Source organism: Cataglyphis hispanica, chromosome 3 (genome assembly GCF_021464435.1).
Source record: "Cataglyphis hispanica isolate Lineage 1 chromosome 3, ULB_Chis1_1.0, whole genome shotgun sequence".
Classification (NCBI taxonomy): Eukaryota; Metazoa; Arthropoda; class Insecta; order Hymenoptera; family Formicidae; genus Cataglyphis; species Cataglyphis hispanica.
The window spans coordinates 12,637,408-12,663,167 of NC_065956.1; the positions used below are offsets into that span (position 1 = coordinate 12,637,408).

Here is a 25,760-nt window from a genome sequence, read left to right on the forward strand (position 1 = left end):
CCTTGCAGTCACAGAAATGTTAGTGAACGTGCTGAACATCTGCTCGGACGACGAGCTGATGAGTGACGGTGATGATGCGCTCGAGGAAGGTAATGTCCATTATCTAGCCCTCATTCTCTCCATCTTAATCCGTATTATTTTGCAGATATTTCGAACAAAATCGGCACTTGTCGGGACTGGTCGCTCTTATATCGTGATCAGAGACTTGTTTTTTTGTACCCTTTTATTTCGATGTTATCCTTAACGTGTCTGGTTCTGAGAGGTTTATTTATCTAATAAAAATACTGTAGAAAGACATGAAGTGAGAATCACACAATCGCGTAATCACACAATGGCGCGTTAAAAGCGTGAAAAAAAAAAATAAATACTTTACAATCTCATCTCGATCGTCTTGAGGAAATTAGAGAGACATTCCATTTCAAGTTTCGCGATTACGCAATTAAAGGAAAACAATCGGAAAAGGAACATAATTGTTGCCATAGCGTTCAATCTAAAAGACTCCTTGATTGAATCTCAATTTTGGCAAATTTATTTTACTTGGGATTGCTCTCTAATAATAAGAAACGCGAGACACATTTCAATCTTATCCGTCAGATCGAGGACGGGATGAGCGAACGCGATAAGACGGGCTCCGAGATTCCGCTAATATCTGGAATCTTTTACGAGCTCCGACACGATCTAAGAGAGGCCACGTCACTTTCGTGCACCCGGGGAGAATGCGCGGATTCATCCCTCATGTCCCGCCGCGAGCCGATAGAAAAGACTCGGAGATGGTCTAACGATGAAAAATGAATCAGGACATCCTGTTCCGCGCGAATCGTCGCATTCTCCTCTCTGAAAGGAAAGAAAGATCGATCGTGCACGCGCACGTCCGGATTGGTGGATGCCGGCGAGTTTTGCGAAAAACCGCGCCCGCGCGACTGTCATTTCCTACGCGGCGATATAAATTGAGCGCGAATCCAGAATGAATCCACTACGCCTTTAATTTTTTTATTTAATCTTTTGAGACGACCTCGTTTTTAAGAAAGGCTCCAGATGCGAATTTTACATTCGCCGCGTGCACGATCGATCTGCCGGCCGATCAATATCTATCTATTTCGCAATCGATCTCGATGCGACAGCACCTGCGAATTCTACACTGAAATATTTTCGTATACATCCCTACGATTTACACGATTCTGCTAATGCTCGCGCACCTCTTGTAAAAATTTCACCTCTTCGAGCGGAAATTGAAAAAAAATTTGACGTCTCGAGAGACGCGCGATTTCCCAAATATATACATACATCGCGCCGAAGAAGAGTAGTCGATCTGTTAAGATATCTCTATCATTTCCTCCCACCACGATCTCACTTCTTAGAACTTCCAGATACAAATCTTGAATTCTTTTTCTGTTTGCATTTTCACTCGCTGCACGGACAGATGGTAAGAAACGCCGCTCGATTCTTTTAGACGTCACACGATTAAGAGCTTCATTGATTATCATTAATTTTTAGCTATTTCATAGTAGTTTCTCTCGATGTCGGATTTCTCGTTTATCTATCTCTTTCTGTCTCTCTTTCTTTTTCTATCTTTTGTTCTTTATTACGTCTTTTCCTTTGATCGTGATGTCATATTTTCTTCTCGGAAGAAGAATTTCATTTCTATTAGTTTTTGTCTTTTTTTCTTCTTTTTATTTCGTTTCATGATCTCTCCATGTATGTATATGTATGTGTAAATATATACATATACATATACAGTATATACTATATTTATATATGTATATATATATATATCTACATGTTTTTTTTATCTTTGACCATCTGTTTCACGATAGTTATGATTTTTCGAATTACAAAGTTCTTTCTCTTTCTCTTTCTCGTTTTTTCTCTTACATATATATACATATCTCTCTCTCTCTCTCTCTCTCTCTCTCTCTCTCTCTTTTCATATTTCTTCTTCTCTTTTTGACATTTTTATTTTTACCTGATTATACGTATGTACATGTGTGTAATACATATTCGACGTGTCTCGACGGCACATAGCCTGAATTTTTACATCTTCACCTACGGTAGCCTTTGATTTTCTGCATCCGTTACATAGCATCTTCACCCTCTTTCCATAAGTTTGGTTCAAGATGGCATTCGAAATGGCACGATCCTTTGCTTGTTTCTCAAAGCACGTATGACTATTTTTTCAAGCTTTAAGAAAATTTAAATGTACTCTTCAAATCGATAAAATACTCGAAACTAATCGTGAGAAGATATCATTTGCCATCTTGCGCATTACGCATTTTTAATTCACGCATGCATCACAGCGGGTAAGATTAGGTCAGATCGTTATTCAGTCCCGTCTTAATTATTTCTCGATGTCACTCTCGAGAGAATATCTCTAAATGGATTTCATTCATTACCGTTTGCTCCGAGATCGACTTTACCACTGTCCGAATTCTATTGTCAATTTCAATTTTTCTCACGTGTCACATCCCGCCCCTGCTGACCTATTTTCTTACTTTCTTTTTTTTGTACATGTCACATGTGTATGTATAATTCTCTCCCCTTCTACAGAAAGTCATAAAAAGATCAAGACCAATTCCAGGAACCGATGGATGGAGCTTTGCGATCTTTATGATGATTGCGAAATTTTTATTTTCTCGTTCCGATTTATACTTCGAATAAATCAAACGCATTGGCACGTGCTCGAAATTTACGATTTATTTTTTTAAATACCGAATATGCATCAGAACATTAAATTAATCGGCATTCGCCGCGTATATTCCGAAGAAGAGGCGCAAACTAATTCGTTCGCGCAGTTTATGGCACATCAAAAGGTCAAATCGATATATTTCTGCGTCAATCGAATGACCGCGGATTGTAACAGCATTCATCCATCGGATCGGGTCCAATCACCAAAAGAAAGTCAAGCAGCCCCTCTTTCTCCCTTTTCATACCACACCGAAAAGAATTCGCTCGCGAGAGAATATCTCTCCCATTGCGGCTAGGTCGCTTTGATTGGGGAAAAAAAGAAAAAAGAAAAAAAGAAGATTTCAAGCAGAGAATCGTCCCGATGTTTCGATCAATAAGATACTCTCGGTTCCTTGATTTTCCTCTTTCCTTTCCATCAACCTAGTTTCGCCTTCTTTAATTATTGCGAGACATATACGCGCCGCCCACACACCCAGGCCCTTGCCCTCTGACCCTCTTGCCTCCCCCCCCCCTTTTTTTTGCCCCAACCCCGAAGTTGCACTGATTGTCTTTTATCGTACTCCTTCTCTATTATATTTGTATCAATCACACTGGCCTTGGACTCCTCCTATCTCGGCACGACACTATGCTACTACTACCTCTACTACTTCTACTACTACTTCTACTACTACCACTCAAAACTCCGATCGTTCGGCAACCCCCGTAAAGTCGCAGCCAAAGTCGTTGTCCAAAAAAAGAATGGTAAGTCCCCGTGAGAGCCGACGACTTACTTGAAGAGCCAAGATTTTTTTCTTCTTTTCGTGCGTGCCAAGAGTAACCCAAACGAGAGATCTTTTTTCTTTTTCTTTTTAAAAATTTTTTTACTGCGATATATTTGTGATATAATATATCTCTTAACTCTCTTCGTAATGTTTTTTTATTATTCTACGCCAGTGTTCTCTCTTGCGTTTCGGTTTCGTTTTTGTTTTTGTCTCTTTCTGTTTCTGTCGTCGCGCGGATGTGCTTCGTGACATGTTGTTCTGCTGGGGATGCGAGTACATACTTATTCCATAAACAACGGTTTTTATACGCTCGTGCAATTTTTTTTAACGACGTAGAGGAACGTAGAAAAATGTTGTAATTTCTTAATGCACAATTTCGTTATAATAGCATAATAATAACGTAAAGGAATATCGTGTGAAAAAAATTTCTCACTGCATAATTATTTCGTTGGTATAATAATGATAATTAATCGATTTTGATATTTTTTATCCTTTAACGTGCATCAAGCTTTCCATTATGGACTATGGAATTAATATATATATAAAATATTATAATTGACATTATTATAAATATAAGAAGTAATATTATTATCTAACGGCACAATCATTTTGATTGTCGACATGTCTCGCTTCATAAAACTCTCACTATATTTTTTCTCTTTTATTAGAATGGAAAAAATGCTTTTAGTTTGACTAGATATTCGCCAATGGTGGCTGTAATTTGAAGCTCACGCGTGCACGAATGATATTACCAGTAGAACAACGTTGACACGAATGTTCCGCGCGGGATTATATTTTCTCGTTTGTTGTGTTGATTTCTCTCTTCGTTCTTGTATATATACATATATATATATATATATATATATATATATATATATACACATTTTGTATATCTCTATCTGTATCTATATACTTACATATTTCTATCTTCGTCATCATCTTCTATTTCCTTTAAACGTGCTCTGTATAACCGTTCTCGGACTTTGGATTGAGCTAACATTACAATCGTCCATTAATTGTCGGAGAACACGCCGTTCTCACTTGCCTTCCATTTCCTTCTCCGTTTTTGATTTTGATTTGACACTGATTTTGATTATGTTACACATATCGCCGCCTCTGTAACATCACATTCCTGTTGTCTACTCACACGCTGAATTTAATCATCATCGTTGATCTCATCCTTGTTTCTCTTTTTATTTTTCATTTTTATCTACATTTTGTTATCTCGTTATAAATGCCTTCCTTGCCTGCTTCATGCGCTTCTCGTCGACGGTAGAATAAATGCGTTCAACAGTATATCAGATATAATGAATTATGCGACGAATCTGTCCTCTCTTCTAATTTGAGACCGTCTTTCGAAACGGTGATGAATTTATTATACCGCCGACGCGAAATATATCGGAGATAATTGATGAATCGAGTAGAGAGGATGTTTTCGTAAAATAAGAGGGGATCGCTCGAGGCTCTCTCCTCTCAGGTCTCGCGGACACTTTCCTCTCGGAGCATCTAACCGTGCTCTCTAATCCAAAATAATGTCACGCAAATGCGAGCAACGGGAAATACGAATCGTTCCTCTATTCGCGATCCCGCGATTCAAAGAGGATTCCGTCGTCTATAATAACATCGGGTCTCCTCCACATGATTTTATGCTCGCCTCGAGAAGAGTTTTCATAAAGCTCTCGGCGGATTAATCGGGGAAAGTTCGCTGAATATATATACATTCCATTCGACCATTTATTTTCTTCCTCTCTGCCACTTTTTAACCCTCTCGTTCCCTCCTTCCCATCCTTTCCTCTGCTCTCTTTCTCTTTCGCTCATTCAGCCGACGAATTTCCGCATTGCATTCGCAACACAGTTTTACAACTTTAAAACCATCCCCCCCCCCCTCTCTCTCTCTCTCTCCTCCTATCTTTCCTCCTCTCTGGCAATACCTAAACAGCCGTCGTGTCTCCACCTCTCGTTCTCGTTTGAGTTTCGCTCGTTTGAGTTCAGTTTATTTAGCACGCTTTACGATGCAGCGTCAGATATCTCGCTCTCTTCTAAATGCGTACGTGTGTATGTATGTGTGTGTGTGTGTGTGCGCGCGCGCATATGTTTATGCTGGCATATGTATGCCGCTTGCCCATTCTCTTAACAACGTCCAGCGAGCGGACACTGGACGCTCCACTAACAGCGCCTCCGGTTTTACGAGTACGGCCAGCCGCGCTTGGACCTCCCCCGGACCAATATATCCACGAGAGACATCCTCTCCGCTCGACTGAGGTCGCCGGGCAATCTCGGTTCGTCTGTATCTCTGAACAGTTCGAGGAACACAATATTCGCCAGCCGTCCGTTTGTCTTGAAATGCATTATTCGAATTTCTAGCGTATATGCATAGGGCACATCTACTCGCAAGGAACGAGGAACAAGACGAGCATTGCCGAAGTTTGTCTCTCTATTAAAATTCAATCGCGTTTCTCTGGATAGAGAGTAATATCGCCAAAGAGTTGGAAAATTCGAGTTTATTTGTAACTTTCGAGCGATTTCGTTTTTATAAAAAGTCACAATATTTATAAGTACAATACTTTTTATTATTTATTTGCTATTTCTTTGGAGGAGAATAACATATATATACATATTCAACAAATATTTCTAATAAATGACAATGAGAAAGGGATTACTATAAAAGAAGAATATTTAATATAAAAATATTATATATTGCGCCTCTACTTATATTACAATCTCTTAAACGCAGTAGATGATAAAAAAATGTCTAGAGGCTATATTATCGGCGGATATTGAAGCCCGACAACTGTCTGTCATTGACGCTTGTTCAAGAGCTCTCTGCTAAGCTCCTTAACTTCTTCACCGATCAACGAAAAAATCGATGCGCTTTAATCCGGTTGCCCGAGTTGCTCCCATCACTGTCGATAATCTTATTTAATTAACTAACGAGCGATCGACAAGATTCTCCTCTTGACAATTTCCGGTCAGCTCCGGTACTCGAATCCTCGTCGTCATTACATCGTGTCATCCATCCTCCTCCCTTCCCGGATTCTCTCTTTCTCTTCTTCGCGAAAATCCGGAGCGAAAGAGGCTTTTGATCGCTACGGAAGAGGTTCTGCTACAGCCCGGGAAGGTATACTCGATCGATAGAACGCACGGAGTTCTGTGAGATAACGAGGGTAGGCCGCGAAGCATCGATCAACCAACCGGGCCCCCTTTCGAACGCGGTTCCATCGGCATCTTATCCGCTCGTCCTATACACCTACCTCGAGTCAATCGTTCATTCCTGCCGCATCGCTGGCTGCATTCCGAGATGCACACATAAAGCCTTCTGCCAAGATAGGATGAGCGCGATCGCTCCGACCGAAGCGCAACGATTGATCGGCAGAATAGGTCTCATATTCGCGACTCTCAATTAATAAGTCGAATATAATAATTCGATGGAAGCCGGATAATAGCTTTGTAAATCATGAATCTTCTCTGTGCAATGTGTGCTTTCTCCTTGCAAAATTTCGCTCTCAAGATTTATCAAGAGAGGATTTTCACAATGACTGCTACGGCTCGTCGCAAACGCGTTTATCTTTCTCGAGTCGCATAAGAATCGAATAAGGAAGGCCAACCTGCTGCTTTTCTCGAATAAGATAAAGCTACTATTCGAAAAGTGCATACAGCACAACGAGCAATTTGGCATCGCTTGTCGTTGGATTTTCAGGAAACACTTTATGCAATACAGACAACGATTTCCGCAGATACTTTCCATTGTTGAAGTATCTGTTTCATCTCTTTCATGTTAAATATATTTTCGAAAACTCGAAAAACTCCCGTCTTCTTTCCGAGGCGAAGCAAGGTAGAAACGACGTCGCACCATAACGGATTTTGTCGTAAAAAAAAAGGTGTCTTCACGCGAGGCCATTTTTCACCTTCTCAGGTGAACCAGCTGTGCGACGTCGTCCGCTATTTTCCATTTTCCTCGCGTCCCGCGACATGAAATTCTGTTATTTTTCACCTTGTTTCCGGAACTCCTTCTACGATCGATAAAAATTTTCGCGATAATAAATTTACGCGCGTCGCGCTCAGATTCATTGAATTAATTCTCAAGATTGAAATAAAAGTTCTTATGCATTCTCACTTTAATAAATAATTTTCTCGTTAACAAATTTTATTTTTGCTTCGATTTTATTTTATTTTCATGCATCATGATTTTCCGAACAATTTGGGGTTAAAATCAATTTCTTTTCGAACAATGATGGAAAAAATTCATAAAGCGATTCGATATTATCACGGACCGATATTATCCTCAATGATAAAAATTATGAAAATTCTTCTTCTTCATCTTAAAGATTGTTTCTCAATCAAAAGCTTTCGAATGTTTCCTCTATAATTAGCCAGTGCAAAATGGTTTTCATTGCTGCATTATCGCATGTTTTGATAAAAACGAGAAATGGTTGTTTTTCGTATTTTACTTTATTTTTGCACTCCATCGAAATCTTTAATAAGCAAACTATTCAACCGCGATATTTTCACCCGCTTTATCTTTATCCCGCGGCAGTCGCGCCCGATATCATCGTTGTCGTCGCCGTCGTCATCTTTGTTCGCTTTTCTTGTCCTTCCCTCCTATCTGAGACCTCCTTCACTCTCGGCATGAACACTGAGATCCCGAGAAAAATTTCGCGAGACACGTTGCGCGTTTACGCGGATGCACGACGCACCGGTTGACGCGAAAGTTGTTGGTCATACTTTTCTACTCCACGAAAAAGTCACTTTGTTGGCCGATATTCGTCGGGCATTAATTTTCTCTCTCTCTCTCTCTCTCTCTTTCTCTTCTGCTACTTGATTATCTTCTCTAGCTTTCTCTCTCTCTCTCTCTCTCTCTCTCTCACTCTCTATACACACTCATCTCACTCTCATTCTGATCTTTCTCTTGCTCTCTCTCTCTCTTTCTTTTTCTCTTTTTCTGTTTTTCTGATTTTCTTTCTTTTTCTTTTACCCCTGAGTCTGCTCGTTTGTTACCGTCTTTATATGTTGAGTTATCTTTTTGAATTATGTTGAGTACGTGTATCCTTTACTTAACTCGGTCTCCAGCCAGTCGCCGAACGTTATATCTTTTAATTACCAGTTTTCTTTTGCGCATGCTAGTGTATATTTAGTCTCCTAGGATTAACCGAGCGAACTAGTATCTAATATCTGGTTCGCAGATCGCGAGAGGGTCGCGCTCGCCAATTTACGTTGACAATAAAGTGTGATAAGGAACGTAATGCTCGATGGGGACGACTCCAGTTGGCTGCATCCTCGAGCGATCCTGCGAAAGTTTATTAATCGACTTGTTTTTCTTTTAAACAGTATCAATGCTCCAGGAAACTTCTATAGCGGAATTATTTGTGCTACGCACAATAATAATCTCACGTACGATTGTAACTGCTGCATTATGTCAAGATTACTTTCGTTCTGTCTCGACATTTGTCTTCGCCATCAGAGTTTCAATGGGCAAACGAATAATCGTTTTCAGCTTCTATCTTATGGAGAATGGAATTTAAAGTAAAATTTGCTATTTATTCGTTAAATGTTTAGAGCCGGACTTTCGATTAGAGGCGAAGTAATCTTTGACATGATCGAATTTTGCCGAAGGCGATCGTACATTAAGCGAGATTCAGATACTACATTCTAGTAATTAAAAAATTGTTTTGAGAATATCTTGGAAAAATATGCTGTTTGAAACCATTTTTTTCTTAAATACTTTAAGATATTTTTTTTTTACATGAATGAGCTAATATTTTTTTAATTTTTTTAATTTTGCTGATTATAAAGTGCATTATGAAAAATTATTTTTATCTCAAAGAAATCAATCAGTTGGACGATCGTCTAAGTTTGGCAGTTTCGATGCAGGCCGAAATCATCTTTCTCACACACTAATTAACCTATTTTCTTTATATTTACAGTATACTCATGTCTTCGATGGCGAAATCTCTCGTTTACGGGAATGTCAAATTATCGGCAAAGTTGCTTTGGCGCGATGATTTTTGCATATTTTATTAATTCAAGTCTGTTTTGTAAAATACTAAATATTCCTAGCGGGGTTCCGCTTTATTGCGATGAATTTTAATGCGAAACGTTTTCCACGTTCGTCATAGTCATGATGGTTAATGATAAGTGCGTTTCCCCAGGCAATTCTCTCGCCGGGCTTCAAAATATGAGTTTATTTCATGATATCATATGATAGTTCAGTGCGTGATTTCTGGTAACTTGTTTCGTCATTACGCGAGCGTCGGGAGCAAAAGTTATTATTTTATGAAAACAAGAATATCGCCGTTTTCTTTTTTTTTTTTTCGTAATAAATAGCGGCAAATTCACGCGTACGAATTCACTGACAATGCATTCATAAACTTTTTTATGATGTATAACAAGCAACTTTGTCGATTTTTTGAGACTCCAGTAGCGGATTAAGTGAGAAAAAGAGAGATAGACAGAGTTTTTTTAAGGAAATTTGTTACAAACATTTAAAATAAAAAAAAAAACTTGAAGAATATTTCACTAACATATCTTTATGTTTAATAAAATTAATAATTTTCAAATCTCTCTCGCTTTTTTCTTTTCATCTTAAATCGCTACTGGAAGACTCATACAATCGATAACCGAGGATAAAAGACAATATGTAACGAGATCGTCTAACGCACATTGCTTGATTGAATGTCACTTACGCTGTGCACACTTGTCTTTTCTTGTCTGTTCTATGTGTTGTTTCCTTTGCGCCATATTCTACAACCATCTCTTCGCCATCACTATCACATCACCAACTACCACTACTACCATCACCACTACCACAACCACTACCGACACCAAACAACCATCCGCAAACTGCCAAAAAAAAAACGAAAAAAAAAACAATACGTCTTCCCGTACGGGCTGCGTCCGAACGAACCGACCAAAATCGCCACTCTCTATCTCTTCTCTTCGGCCGCATTTGACGCTGCTCTCACATTGTTGGTTACTTCTGTCCTTTTACTTACGTCCACTACGCTCAACCATCGGTAAACCAACCATGGGCGCACCATGGCCGCCATGGTAACCCGATGGTAATCCAACGGTCCGGTCCGACCCCACCTACCATCGCGTACGGTGAGTTATTTTCTGTTGAAAGTGCGAGTAAGACCTACATACACTACTCTATATCTCTGCTCTATTTATCTATCTATCTATTTCTCGGCCGTGAATGACGAAGCCGCGGGGACTCAACGCCGTTCACAACTCCTTCCCTCTCTCCCCTTCCTTTCTTCCCTTCTCCATCCGTGATATTTTAATGTGAAAATGAAACTTTCCGTTCGATCTTCTCGTAACGAGACTCCGTAATTATGAGACGCGAGATAATTCTCTGCAAGCTCACGGAAAGAGAATTAACATCGATCCGCATTAACGGGCGATAAACCTCGTTAACGGCTATAGTTTCCTCTTCCTCTCTCGGGAGGAGGGTGCAAGATCGAGAAGTTCGAGGGGTTGGATTTCGATCAGCGAGTTTGGTTACGAGTTGATCAGCGCAACGGCGTTCAGTTCCCCGGCTCAAGTCTTCCACGATTCGAACTCAAAATATACAAATAGAAATATGTCTAGCACCCAATGGTTCTCGATTAGTCGCGCTGCTCGATTGCTGTTGACCCTCGACCGCTATGTTTATATTTGGACTATTTATGTGGTTATATTTGGAGTTGAGCGAGATCCTTTTTTATCAGAAAAAAAAATCGCGAATTGAACAAAATTAGTAATTTAATCAGATTCAGAAATAAATTGAAAGTACTTTGTGATATTTTATAAAATATTTTTATTCTCTATCTCTGGCGTAGTAGTCGAGGGTTTCACCATTGGGTATAGGTATACAATCCTTTCTATTCACGATGAACGGTCCATGTAACGAGACATAGGCGTCGCATTCTCCGTAAAAAAAAAAAAAGGAAAAAAAAAACGAGGGGTTGCTCGAGGTTGCTAGAACGCGGCGGCGCCTATGACTAGACCAATGTCGAAGACCCATCGTTGCAAAGTGAGCGATATATACGACCTGTATTCGGAATATCGTTCGATACTTCGAGCCGACTTGACCGTCTATCTGGTAATATTACCCGAGAGATTAACGATATAGCGAGATAACATTTATTCGTATCGCGACATTGAGAGACAGCTATTGAAAAGCAAGAAGCGACAAGTATACCTGTTTTTGCGAGTCGGTTCGAAGGGGGTCGTTGCGGCTTCTAAAACTGCTTTTGGGAAACCCGATAGAGCACTAGTAGTCCTGCGCTATAATATTTTGAGCACAGGTTCACGGGAAGGAAGACGCGTCTTATCGAATCAGGTCGGCTAAATTGCATGGAGGACAATTTTTAGAGAAAATGACTTTTACATTTCTTTACAAGAAAAAAAAAAAAACTTTTAGTATGAAAATATGATTGTTATTAAAATCGAAATACTTACAAATATGAAACAATTGCCATTATTTTACTTTTCATATCAATGAGGCATAGCATATAAATTTAAAAGTGCTTCGAAATTGCAATAATATCTGATCAACATTCCGAGATTAAATTTTGCAGTTTCTTCTCTTCCGGAAAAAAAAAAAATTAATGAATACATCTTCGTTTGTAAGAGGCGAGTGTTGCATTGAGATTAACGCAGGAGATGATGAGAAATCTCATAATCTCGTAAATGTACGACGGGTCTTCGCATGCTGAGAACTCGGTGCCAGGCTCGACTACGTTTTGATAAATGTTAGCTCGGTAGACAACTGTCGCAACGGCGTGCACTCGGTCCATCGAAAATAACATCGGATCGCGTTACAGATGTGATCGTTACACATTGAGAATCATTGCGATGCATCCTCCGTTTATAGAATCGACGCGAATTTTAATCGCATATTATTTCTACGGGCGAAAATTCTCTTTATAATATCGCGTATCGATATTACTGTTCAAACGACGAAAGTAAAGAAAATATATGATGATAATATTGTTATTAGCTTCGTACATGGGAATATTTAAAAATGGGCGATATTATACGATATGACAATGTGTAATTAAAATTGTCGAAAATTGGTATAAGCTTGCTCGCTGAAATAACACCGTTATTTTCTATCACAGCTCTTTGTGATATTGGAGGTACTTTATACATTTATTTTCATTGAACGCGAAATTTATTTCACTTTTCTCTCTGAAAAATATATATCTGAATTATTATTATTATTATTATTATTATTATTATTATTATTATTATTATTATTATTATTATAAAATAATTTAATAATTATTATTATATTAACCGTTATTATGGACTTGTGGATATATGTATATCTGTGTCATTGACGATTCTCGAATTCTCGCTATTTCGAGCGCGACGCTTGACGCCGTTGCGACAAGTTACGTGTGCGTGACCGTGCGCTGACACATAAATGTATAGAGAGCAAAAAGGCTTGATCTGTTTGTACAAGTTTGTAGTTGACGTCATTGTATGTGCCGCATCCTCTCGTTTGTGAGTAAGCGCAGGACGAATGTTTCAGGGTTTGTGTCCGATGAATTCGGTGGACGGCGGGTTTCGATCGGAAGCCCGTTCGACAAATTCCGGCAAATTTATCTGTCGCGCACGAATTTCTTCTCTCTTTTTCTCTTTTTTTATCGGTTATTTTTTTCTTCTCATTTCTTTTTTCTTTTTTTTTCTTACGAGCGAGACGTTATAGGAGCGACAGCGACGAAGCAGATTCCCGATAGTCGCGAATATGTAATTTTCTCCAAATTACTACCGTCGCATTTCGGGAGATCCGGTGCCGCGGCGGGATTCGCCGAGCCGCGAAATTGCGCTCTTCGTTCGAAGGTTGAGCGACTAATATTTGACATGCTCGACTTTATCGATCTTCCGCGCGATAGGAACAGACATTTTCGACGAATCGCTTTCGCTCGCTATACCTACGGTACGAGTAAAGACGCAAGTCGTTTCTCCCCGTTACCTTGATAGATTCGCGCTTCACTCCCGGATTTATGCACACAAATCGTATGTATATATATATATATATATATTTGGTATAACATTCTGTATAATAAACTCTCTTCTCGGTGAAAATAATCTTCTTACACGAAAATTACGGTTTAAACTCGATACTCACTTTGCGCGTCTCTCGTGCCATCGCACATACATAGATAGAATCTCATAACCGAAGGGAAATATCTCTCTCCGGCGCGTAAATTTCGGATTACGCGAGATTGAAACGCATCTGTGTGCGTGCATCGAATAATTGCCGATAAATCGGCCGTCGGGCTCGCTACCTAATTTGACAGTTAATCTCGGTTGATTATGGAAAGTGTGCGCGTGTCGTTTAATTGATTCGCGATGCCTAAGGATCTTTAACGATGTTCGACGATAATTCTGCGCGATTATTCGGGGAATCTTGATCTCGATTAATTTATTAGCGCGACATGACATTTCGCAATCTCGACGCGAGATTTCTCGCCTCTCTTTCCCTTCGGATCAATCTTTCTCCTCTCCGTGAGGACGTCACCGTCCATCGATCCGCGTTTCGGATGGTCTATTCCTGAAAACAAAATGCCCCTCGCACGACCGGAGACAGATTCGCGAACGACAGGAAAGATTGTAATTTTGTATCCCCCTGTGCGGACTGACAAATCACGCGATACGTTATCGTGACAGCGGTCTAAGGATCGCAGATCTGTGCCGTAAATCATTAGAAAGCCGGAACCGCGCGATACGCGAATATCTCGATGTGTGTTTTTCGACGACGCGCCACGAGAAACGACGTCGATATTTTTGGCATGGAATTTTTTTTTCCAACGATTGTTCGATTTAACCGGGAATACAGGGTGAAAGGCGGATTTTTCGGCGTCGAACGAGATAGAATGTACGCATTGGACGGATAGAAGAACGTGCGATTAGGATACAAATAATGTAGACTTGCTTCATAGAAATGTTACATTATCTTTCCGATTCGAGCTCTGCCAGTTTCGATGAACCTTTTTGAACGCGTAACAAGAGTAACGAGTATGATACTTTAGTGCTTTGACAAAAAAAAAAAAGCAAATCCTATCTTCTTTGCACTTTTCTCTCTCGCTAACGGAAGATTTTAGCGATGCTGCGAACAAATCTCTCCTCGTTCTCCCCAAGGTACCGTGATACAATCGATCCAGTGGCATGCTCGACCGCTGTGTCAATTAACGAACAAACACAGACGAACCGACAGCTCGGTGCAAAGGAGTTGCCACTGCGTCAAATATTGTAAACTTTTTGTTGATTTTCACGGAAGCGTATTACCAAATAGATTCAGCGCTTCCAGTTTCTGCTTACTCGAAAGGAAATTTGGAAACGCGGGATAATCGATTCTCATGTGACATATATATAAATATCGTGGGGATTAAAGCGATTGTCACCTACCATGCAACCGCTTTATGCAACTCATGTTGATTTAATTTTTTGAAATTGTCGTGAGATAAACGATTTTCTCAACTCCTTCGCGCTGACAATGAGCCTTGAAGTAGCAAGTGATTGCCAAGGGGAAGTGGTGACGATAAGAGTTTGTATTATATTGTATTGTATGACCGATGGTTTCGTACGTTTTCTCGCGCTTATTCAGCATGCGCATGCTTCTTTTCTCTCGCATCGAATTTATCTTGATATGCGCCTGAATACACACACGCACACGTGCACACGCACATTGCAGTATTTTTTGTGAGAAATTTACACGTTATATTTGCGCACGTTTTTTATTGCAGCTTTCTAGTGCACGCGCGTTCGCAATCGTACGTATTCTTCGCGAGTTCTGCTTTTCTCGCGAGTCGATGAATTGACACTTTTTTATTTTTTTTTTTTTTTATATTGCGAAGAATGCGTATTCTCTTTGCAAACACGACGAATGTCACGCGTATTTATTTTTTTCTTTTTATTACTCGATCGTTTTACACGACTTCGCCCGTGACGCAGACTTCTTGCCTGTAGTTTGGCGTTGTTGTCTTGGCGTGACCAGATGAGAATAACGAGTGATTATTAATAACGTAATGCCCCCGGTAAGCTCTGTAGTTTGGATAACGTAGTGGTTAACGTGCGACCGCGAGAATCATCGCAAGTGATTTGCAAACGCGACGACAAACGCGAGGCAAATCGTTGACGGCTACGACGTAGTGAAGCCTTATCAAACTATTTTAATTAACGTTCATTGTAAATTGATAGATTTTAATGTTGATGTAAAAGCATCTTTTACACACAACTTATATAATATAGCTTTCTTTTTTGTGTAACAATTAAAAATTTAAGAAAGATTATGGTAATTCTTTTTTTTTTTTTTAATTATTCTTTTATTTTTAATTCACGATCAATTTTTTATTTGAAAGAACTTATTATAAATTGTCGAATCAAAAAGGATATCATTGATACAGTTTTCGCTACGTTGATTGTCATCGGATGATCTGGACGCTAATATTTCATCATCATGCGAATGCCATAAGATGTGTCTCTGGTACTTATAGGTGCAGCAGCTAATCTACGTAAAGAAGTTATCAGAAACAAGATTAGAGCCATCGGTAAAATGGCGCGTGTCTTCTCCGTCCTGAGGTTAGTGAATGTAATGGAATAATCTTCCTTTATGTATATAAAAATCTTCATTTTGTTAATTTCTCAATGTGTTAAAAAACGTGTTGTCGATGAATAATATAGCTTAATCCAGAATTCTGAATTGGAAAATTATAGACGGATCTTTTTTTACGAATTAAAAATAGCAATAGAATAAGAAAATTAAGAAACGAATTATTTACGATCACTATATTACTTATAACAGAGAAATTTTTTTTATGATATAATTATAATATATATATAGATGTATAATATTTTTAATATTTTATAATTTCAATTTCTGTATTTCACAGAGAGGAAAGCGAGAGCGTGCTGCAGTTGAAGGGTTTGACGCCGACTGGAGCTTTACCGCTTGGTGCATTATCTGGTGGCAAGACCTCTCTAAAAAACGGTAAGAATCCTACGAGACATCGTTTTGATAACGCTATTGAGAAAAATCGTAATATAGTTTCAAATACAAGAGAGCGCAATGAACTGTTCTTAATCATTCTATAATGCAGCATCTATCAAAAAGATGGAACACGGAATTCTTCGATTATAATTCTTATTATTCGCGGATAATAGTGTCATAATATTGTAATTGTGAGATATTCGAGAGAATCTTGATCTTGTGCAGAGGCCTCTTATATCTCGTTTTCTGTTATTATGTATTTCTTTTTCATGTATTATGTTTTTCTTTTTCATCCATCCTACTCTCATCTAGCTCTCCAAGGCTTCTCGCCGAATCACAAAATTACCTCGTTCGCCGAAGCCAAGGGTTTGGACGCCATAAACGAAAGAATGCCACCGAGGAAGGACGCGCCACCCACGCCGGTTAACGAGGAGAAACCCGTGACAAAGCCGCCGCCTCCTGCGGGAGACAAGCGGGACCACAACACGCCGCAATCGCAATCGTGAGCCCCACACTCGTCCAATCAAGGTACGCGTCCAAGCCATCCGCAGATCTTCTAAATGCTGAGAGACAGAAGAAAAGCCTCGCTTATGTCTTTGTTCTCAATAAAGTTTTTCTGATATATTTGATATTGATCATCCAGATGATAATATTGATTTATCTATGTACTAGTTAATCGATAAAAACATTCTTAACAACTTAAAAAAAAAAAAAAAAACAAATATTTTCTCTAAGGAATCATTGCGTACGAAAATTCTCTAGTACATGAGTTTAATATTTAATAATCTAGATATGTTACTTTATGTTTGTAATGTTGTGGTATATTTTAAATCTATAAAAAAATTAATACGGGTTTCGGAATAATATATTTGCCGTCGCGAGAAGATTGAAGACAAGAATGTGAGCTTTATGTGTATTAATGAGAGATTCATTTTTTTTTAGATGGCGTGGACGGGTCCTAAGATCCTGGCGCTATCGTTGTCACCACCGAACATTTGCAAACCATTGCTCGTCTCTCCCTTCCCTCCCACGGTTGTTACAACCAGTGCGCTGTCCATCGAGGAGTTAGAAGAAGGAGCCATCGCAAGAAGAAAAATCAGGAAAACAAACAGATGGATGAAAGGATAGACACATGATACGAAAGCGATTTCTCGTCGATGCGGTTTCCAACGAGCATTGTCACCGTTCCCGGTGCGCGTGCAACGAAAGAAAACAAGTCAGCCGAAGTAAAAGGAACCGCACAATCTATCGGAATACGTCCGGGCGTTTCAGCGGGACTTCTCTTCTTCGAGGGCCTGCCTCTGTTTTTTTTTTTTCGCATACACTATATACTCGCGAATGAAAAAAACGGGAATGTTAGCGATAATTCCTTCTGCAATGATCCATACGCGCGTGATGTTCTCCAATCTTTTTCTCGATTGTTCATATGATTATCCCTTACACTCACTTCTCCTCGTTCTCGCTTACTCTGGCTTTCGCAATTTCTTGGTCTCTAATTCTCTCTTTCTCTCTTTTCTTCCCAGCATCCACTAATATCCATTATTCGCGTATTTCTCACGGATAATCTACTCGATGTACATACGTACATGTCTGCACAAATCGACGAGGAGCGGAATTTCAGTGCGATATATCTTTTAGATAGATCCGTTTACGAATCAACTTCGGGTCGAATGTTTATGCATGAGAGAGTATATATATATATATATATATATATATATATATATATATATATATATATATCTATATATATATATATATATATATATATATATATATATATATCCCTTTCCTCTTCCGGATACTATTTCTCTCTTTTCTTTTTTCAACGTGGAGAAGTGAGAAAGAAAGATGGGAACGGACAGCTCGCGCGCGCGGTTACATTTGTTTAATGAAAGATATCGTACAGTGTGAAAGAGAGAGAATGAGAGGGAGAGAAAGAGAAAGAGAGAATGAGGACGAGCGGTCTCCGCCAAAGAAACAAAAAAGGCAGCTGGCCTGTCGTCATGGCGGAGCTTCCGGTTTTAGGATTTTACTAGACTCTTAAGATGTGTCCGCCCTGGATGACGCATCCCTCGCGCTACGGGGTGGGGTTACTTAAATATTAAGTCGAGCTAGGGCTAAGTCGTAAATTATATATATATAATTAATTAATTATATATGTATACATATATTAATTAATTATTTATATATAACATCGGATTTATTTAATATATATAAATATATAAATATACATATATATTATATATTATAATTAATTATTATTATTATTATCATTATATTATTAATTATTCTCATTATGTAATCCGAATACCGTGTTTTTCGCTGCCGCGCGTGCACACGTTCGTCATGGTCGTACGATATAATTAACGCGCGGAAGAAATGTACGTCGAGCGCGCGCATCGTTTTCAATTACGAACATAATCTCATTACGAATATAATTTATCTTGGCCGTTCTGCCCCGAGGATTCATTCGACATTCTCGTGCAATATGAAAGAAAATATTTCGTTTTCGTTGTATCCCGATTTTCGCATAGAATTGCGCACGGCACGATCGTACTGAGGGAACATGCAAGATATTCGTTATCTATTAAGTTATCATAATGAATCGTGTTACATTAAATAATGATCGTTACATTAAATAATGATCGTCAGAATTAAGTTCGTCTCAACAGTAATTATAGCGTCTTTTGCTAACGCCATCAATTATCAAGTATCAAGAATCTCGCGTATATTACATAACATAGTATCGGACTCGAATATATTGTTGTCTTTTATTACATGTGATCTCTATGAACTTCCGTTTCGTTACATGTATATTTTGTAATATCATAGATGGGTGAATATAAAATTACGTATGTCAAAAACGAGACACTTTTGGATAATAGTACGCTCAGACGAGACGCCAAGAATCTCTCAAAGAGGCTCGATTGTATGAAAGAAAAATCCATAACACATATTACAAACGACACGTACGCTCGTTTAGACATATGATGCATATCTCTTGCCCCAACTAGTCGCATAAGATTTGCTAGAAAGAACCGTGCAAGTCAAAATGATCGCGGATACGCCGGTGAGGTGATCGTAATGCGCCATCCAGGCGTAAACTCGGCCAATGGGCTCGAAATTAAAATCCGATAGTAGGTCATAATGGTGCTGAAAAAATTACGCAAGCTAATACGAGTTAAAGAGAAGGAGAACCACGCGTTTGAAAGAAATAGCACTCTCCATCATGTACGTGCAAGAATGTTTATTCTATTATTTTTTAACGTGTGCTCCGGCTCTTGTCGTAATAAGCCATAAGAATAAAAAACCGCATTTTGTTTATCTATTATCTGGCGCTGAAAGTGGATCCTCGCCGTTGATAGGCGACAGCGGAACAGAACGGCCGAGTGTGAGACAAATATCGGAGAATCGTATTGCAAAAATGACGAAGTGCAGGAAGTTTCGCGGGTATTACATTTTTGCGAGTTACTTATTTCGGATAGAAAGACGATTCTACGAAGTTAGGATAATAACGTTTCGTGTAAAAATGCGATCGTCGAGACGCTTCCGCTTCGATCGTTCGCACTGTCGCGCATTCATTGCGCTATCGCACGTGACGTCTCGAAAATAATCAGAATCGAGAGCGGCTTACTCTCGTCTCTCGTGTAATATTTATAGTAATAATCGCTCTCGCGATCGTGTCGCGGGATTTTATCGTCGTGTTTTCGCTGTTTTTTCTACCTCTTCTCTAGAAATCGAGACGTCGCGCCTAGCGAGTTTCGCGTACTGAATTAGCGTCGACGAACAGCGCGGAGGATCGCAAGCCTAATCATATCGGGTATCGGAATAGGGAGAAAAAGATGAGAAATTTGAGGCAGAGAAGTATCTCCGGAAGCCAAATGACGGCACCGTGTCAGCATTACGGTCTGAAACATAATAAAGGTAATGAAAGAATATTATAATAAATGAAATAAGATATATATCTCTCTCTTCTCACTACGATATAAAATATACAGTGAATAATAATTCTATCTCTCTTTGCTACCAAGTTGTACTTATTCTTAATTAATTTACTTGTACAAAAGAATGTGTTAAATAATAATAAAATATATAATATAATATACACACACACATGATTATAAAAAAAATAATACATATTATATAATTATAAATATGAATATATATAAATATACATATATACATAAAAAAGGAACATTACAATATATATAGGATGACTCGGAACTATCATCGCTCCTTTCATCTATGGATTCCTTCTACAACTTTTGTAGGTGAAAGTTTTCAAACTCTCCCTTTCGATCGAATCCTATATAATTCACAAAATATTAATGTCACAACCTTTCTGTTTATAAAGAAAAAACAAATTTAAATCGACCAAAGAATTTCTGGATGAGGAGTCTTGATAATTCCGGGATATCCTGTATACAAACGTGTATACATATACATTACAATGTTGATTATCTGATATTAACAAACATCACGTTATTACGATAATTATTATTCATTTGATTATAATTAATATTATTGCCATTATCATTACTGCCATCGTTGCAATCATCCTACCTACTATCGTTATCACTTATCGTTACTATGACTATCACGAAACACGAAGAGCGCGAAACATCTCAAAGTGGAATGGCACGCTGGTCAAATTAATATATAAGCGCGTATGTTATATGCGTTGATATTCACAATTCTAATTGTTGCTTGAGCTACGATATGACGAGGGTGACACGATAATGATGATACAGAATGCAAATTCAAGTCGCTCCCGTCTATCTTTAGTGTAGAAGCAATCTATTCTACGAAGATATGAAAAAAATAACTACCCAGAGAATAGATTAAAAAATTTATCTTTTGCATGCACGAACTTTCATGGACCATCCATTTTTCGAATAACAGCCTTGTGCCTTGTTTAGATATTTCCAATCGTTTTCAATCGACTCACACTTCGATTCGCACTTTACTATAATCGCATAAACGCACTTTTGACATTGTTTTTTTTTCTACGAAAAAAAAAAAATTTAATTAATAAATTCAATTCAATCGGTTTATGTGAACTACATCATATCTTCATCATCGTTCCCTTTCTTTCGAAAAAAAGGTCTTCCTCGGTTATATTGTAGCGTGACAAAAAAATTTTTCTCGCGCTTTCTCTATAATGTAGCAGAATCCCGTAGAATTATAACGATTAAAAGGAATTATTTCATATTGGGAGTTATGTTACTTAAATCTCTCGGTTCGATTATTTATTCTGCATAGAACGAGCTGACAGCATATGATCATTCCATAACACACATGGACACGGAGACATCCGTTCATTAATTTGGAAATATAGTGTCATACCAACACCAAATATGCGTGTCATATCTTTCATAGACATGCAAATACGCCACAGTATTGCCATATGTATGTAGAACGCAAGTTTCGAATCACCTTATATATGTACGCGGGAAAAATAAGTATACACGCTAATATATACAATACATGTGAAATTACACTTATTTTGTTGTGCGATTTTGAGTCAGTTGTCTCTTGATAGGAATGTATTATATGTTAAAGTATAAATAGAGTTTTTGAATTATAAGTGACTAGAATATAACGTATCTTTTAATTTAATTTTAAATGGATCTTATATTCTAATGAGATTAAAACAAGAAGATTTTAAACTATTTGTAAGAAGTATGAAAAATGAAAATCGATGGTACCAATCAGCTGCTTTTCTGCCAAAAAAAAATCAGCTTTAAATTTTTTAAAGATGAAATTTGTCAGATACGTCACGAAAACGCCCTGTATGTACGTATACCCTGAGCTTATATTGCCTATGTTACTCGCGTACAATTTTTATTTCTTTAAACGCAACACACATACAAACACACATCTACGTATAAATAAACTATTCGAACGACGTCTCATTATTAATAGAAAATTCATTAATAATATAATCGCTTAATTTTGCTCGAAAATGTTTTTCAGGGGAAGCTTGCTCTTTTATACAGCAAGCTATTTTTTCTTTTTTTCTTTCTTAAGCTAAGCGAAATGATTAAAGTGCTGTGTGTGATTCTTCGTGGCTACGTTGCGTTCTACACGCGAATTTGCGATAGCGTATTTACATTATGTATCTATTGTCATTCGCTTTTAATTAGGTGTGTGATAAGCAAAAAACCTTGCCGGATTCGAGCTTGCAACGATAATTTTCGTTCTTGCAGAAATTATATCAGTTCAAAGACACATATGTATATTGATACTTTATATTAATTTTTATAATTATATTTCGGATATTATTAAGAATATGCGATAATTTTCCATATTGTAAATGCAAAGTAGGATTTACTTTGCATTATGTACTTTGCATTTTGTGTCACCTTGATATATCCAATATCTTAACACACGCCTGAACATGACATTATCGTTATTGCCGAAAAATTACGTGCTTTTCTCTCTTTACATACTTTCCCCCAAGATCATTTCTTCCCTTTTCCTTCTCTTATCAGCGATACCGCGAGAAGAGAGGAAAGAATTTTCGGGGACTCCCCTCGAGTCGCATCGAACGCAACTAAAATCGAGTTCACCGAGAAACAATTTTATGTACCTGTTACGACTGATTATTATCGTGCACTAATCGCTATATAAGGACAGTGAGAGAGAATACGTGTATATGTATGTGTACATACACATGTCCTGTTGTGTGCGTATGTATATATATATATATTTATATAGTATATTATATCGTACTGTTACAATTGTTTTGTAACTATCGTTAAATGTCATTGGCTGCTTGTTACTGACAGCTTGCGATCTGCGGCTAGCTGAACTGTATGTACATATCGAGTTTTAAGGGCGCGTGGAGAGCGTATGTACGGAGGCGGTCAGTTGCACCACACGAATTGGCTATCTCGGATTAGCGATTTTTAGACTCTCTTACTCGCTTCTTTCGTTATTACGATTACGATTATTATGATTATGGATCCCAAAAAAGAATAATAATTTTCATCGATGGAGAACAGTGACGTCTTGATTTTTGCTGGATCGAGCGAGCAATAACGTAGACACATAATTGAAAAATTTATCAATTTCCATCGCATTTGTACGCTAATCGATATTGATACAACGGGCCTGGATTGTACGCGTCGTGGGCCCAATTGTTTAAGGCGTGCAATGTTCGTCTGCATATCACTTGCACGATTGTTTTTGCAAATGATGCGCGAAAGGGATAGATGATACCTTAATGATTCTCTTTAACGAACGACTGAGAACCGTGTTCCAGGAAATGAACGAAAGTGTCGGTCTTATAGGTACATTAATGTATGTTATAGCCGTTAATTTATTTCTATCGAAAGATCCTCTATTTTGCAATATTATTCCACATTGTTTGGCTACAACAAGCTTCGGTCGTTTATCGAGGTCATGTCGAACATACATAGGATATCTCTCATGAATACTTATTCATTTTCATCCATTTGACGATATATTTTCTCGCGGCGAAGCAAGCACGGCATAGTCACATTTCCCTATTTAATAATTGTACCTGTATAGTGTGTCGTTTAATTAGATCTATTTTCTACGCTCTGCCAGCATCGTGTGTTTGGCGTTTTACATAAAAAAATAATTCCCGAATATTGTGCGCGTGTGACACGCGCGAAAACCGCCCAGGATATTGACGGGCCGCAAGGAGAGAAAATATATACATTGGAGATTGCGATTTTAACTACTTTTCCAAACAAAAAAAAAAAAAAGAAAAAAGAAAAGATTTGCAGTCTTAGACTCCGTTTCTCTCGTTCCTTTCACGCGAGCGTCGCCCGGTGGATGTGATGTGTCCTCTGAGAATAAAAGAATAGTACGGAAAGAAAGTAATTAGATTTGTCGCGGATAAGTCACAGAAAGTTGATAAATTATAATTGATTGTCCATTTTATAAAACGACCAGTTTTAAGAGAAGCATAAAATCTCTGAAAGAGAAATTATTTCTATCGAAAAAAGTATTAGGATGACAAAAAAAAAACGCTTCTCGAAAAAGGTTCGGTTTTTTCCATTATTAATTTGCTAAATATCTTCCTGTACGTTACGCTTCATAAGACAGGCGGAGGAATTCTTTAGTAACAAATCCTTGATAAGAACGAAAATGAAATAACATTTTCGGATCGAGAGTATATCTTCAAATGACAAGAGATTGATCAAAGTCTGCCGCGTCGAATCTCTTTTTTTTTACGATCTAATGATCTTTCGCAAAGACTTGGAAATTTGGATTTTGCCGCTGACTTTGTGTTTTCCAAAAGCGTGCGAGTTTTTCACGCGAAAGAATGTATTAATTTTACTCGCCATATCTTACTTTAGCGATAATAGAATCATAACACAGACAAAAGGAGAAAAGTTACTCGGAGATGCGGTATTTTTCGAGCACATCCATCGGACAAATCGTTATCACGCGAGAGCCGTATAATCGGGCTCATTACTCTGATACACTCGCGGCATTCAAGAAGAATGGCATTCAACGATAAAGAAAAAAAAACTGTACATATATATACGTGCGTTTACTATTATCTACTTATTATTACGAGACTTACTCCTAAGAGATCTTTGGCTAAAATACTTTATAGAAGTGAGACTCTCTCTCTCTCTCCCTAATCGCGAGGAGAATGACAAAACAAGCAGAGATCACATATACATTGTTTAGCGCCATTGTGACTCTATCCCCTTCTTAAGAGAATAAGAGCATATATATATATATATATATATATATATATATATATATATATATATTTGTTTATATACATATACATGACACGTATATAGGCGCATTGGTACTATTATTATTATCATTATTATGGTTAACGTTACACGATTCTTATCATTATTGATATCGTCTTCACTATTATAATTATCATTGTCGTGTGGAGAGGATACCCGATGAGTAATTATTATATAAATAAATAAAAGAGGAAAAATCTTATACTTATACATAATTATATAAATACGTCATGAGAGACGATATATTCATAAACGATTAATTATTACGCGGTAACACATAATGACATTATTATTACTATTATAAATAACACCCTATTCCCATCTGTTGTGAATGTTTACGTTGTTTTATGATATTTAAAATATTCTAAAAATAAAGTCTATAATTTCCACGAAAAACTTGTATTTACGTGTTGTTCCCATCTTCAAACACTTATCATTGAATATTTTTTACGAAATACTCAAATATTATAATTTATAATTATAATATTATAAATATTATAATTATTTGCCAATGGGAAATCATATATTTTAATAAAAAAAAAAAAAAATTGTTATGGAAAAACCTCTATATCCGTTATTTTTAGAAATAAA

At 37.8% G+C, this 25,760-nt stretch overlaps 1 protein-coding gene across 4 annotated transcripts in view; it reads left to right on the forward strand.

Moving 5' to 3' along the window:
- The window catches only part of LOC126859232 (serine/threonine-protein phosphatase 2B catalytic subunit 2-like), a 121,866-nt gene extending 96,471 nt beyond the window's left edge, over positions 1 to 25,395 (forward strand). For 2 of the 4 annotated variants that reach the window (XM_050610293.1, XM_050610290.1), the window contains exons 9-14: positions 9 to 89; positions 3,391 to 3,423; positions 15,929 to 16,013; positions 16,325 to 16,422; positions 16,735 to 16,950; positions 17,365 to 25,395. In XM_050610293.1, the coding sequence (XP_050466250.1) occupies positions 9 to 89; positions 3,391 to 3,423; positions 15,929 to 16,013; positions 16,325 to 16,422; positions 16,735 to 16,928 (491 nt within the window). In that variant the 3' untranslated portion in view covers positions 16,929 to 16,950; positions 17,365 to 25,395. The remainder of the gene's footprint in view (positions 1 to 8; positions 90 to 3,390; positions 3,424 to 15,928; positions 16,014 to 16,324; positions 16,423 to 16,734; positions 16,951 to 17,364) is intronic. The other 2 variants (XM_050610291.1, XM_050610292.1) reach the window with 2 other exon arrangements.
- The last annotated feature ends 365 nt before the right edge of the window (positions 25,396 to 25,760 follow it).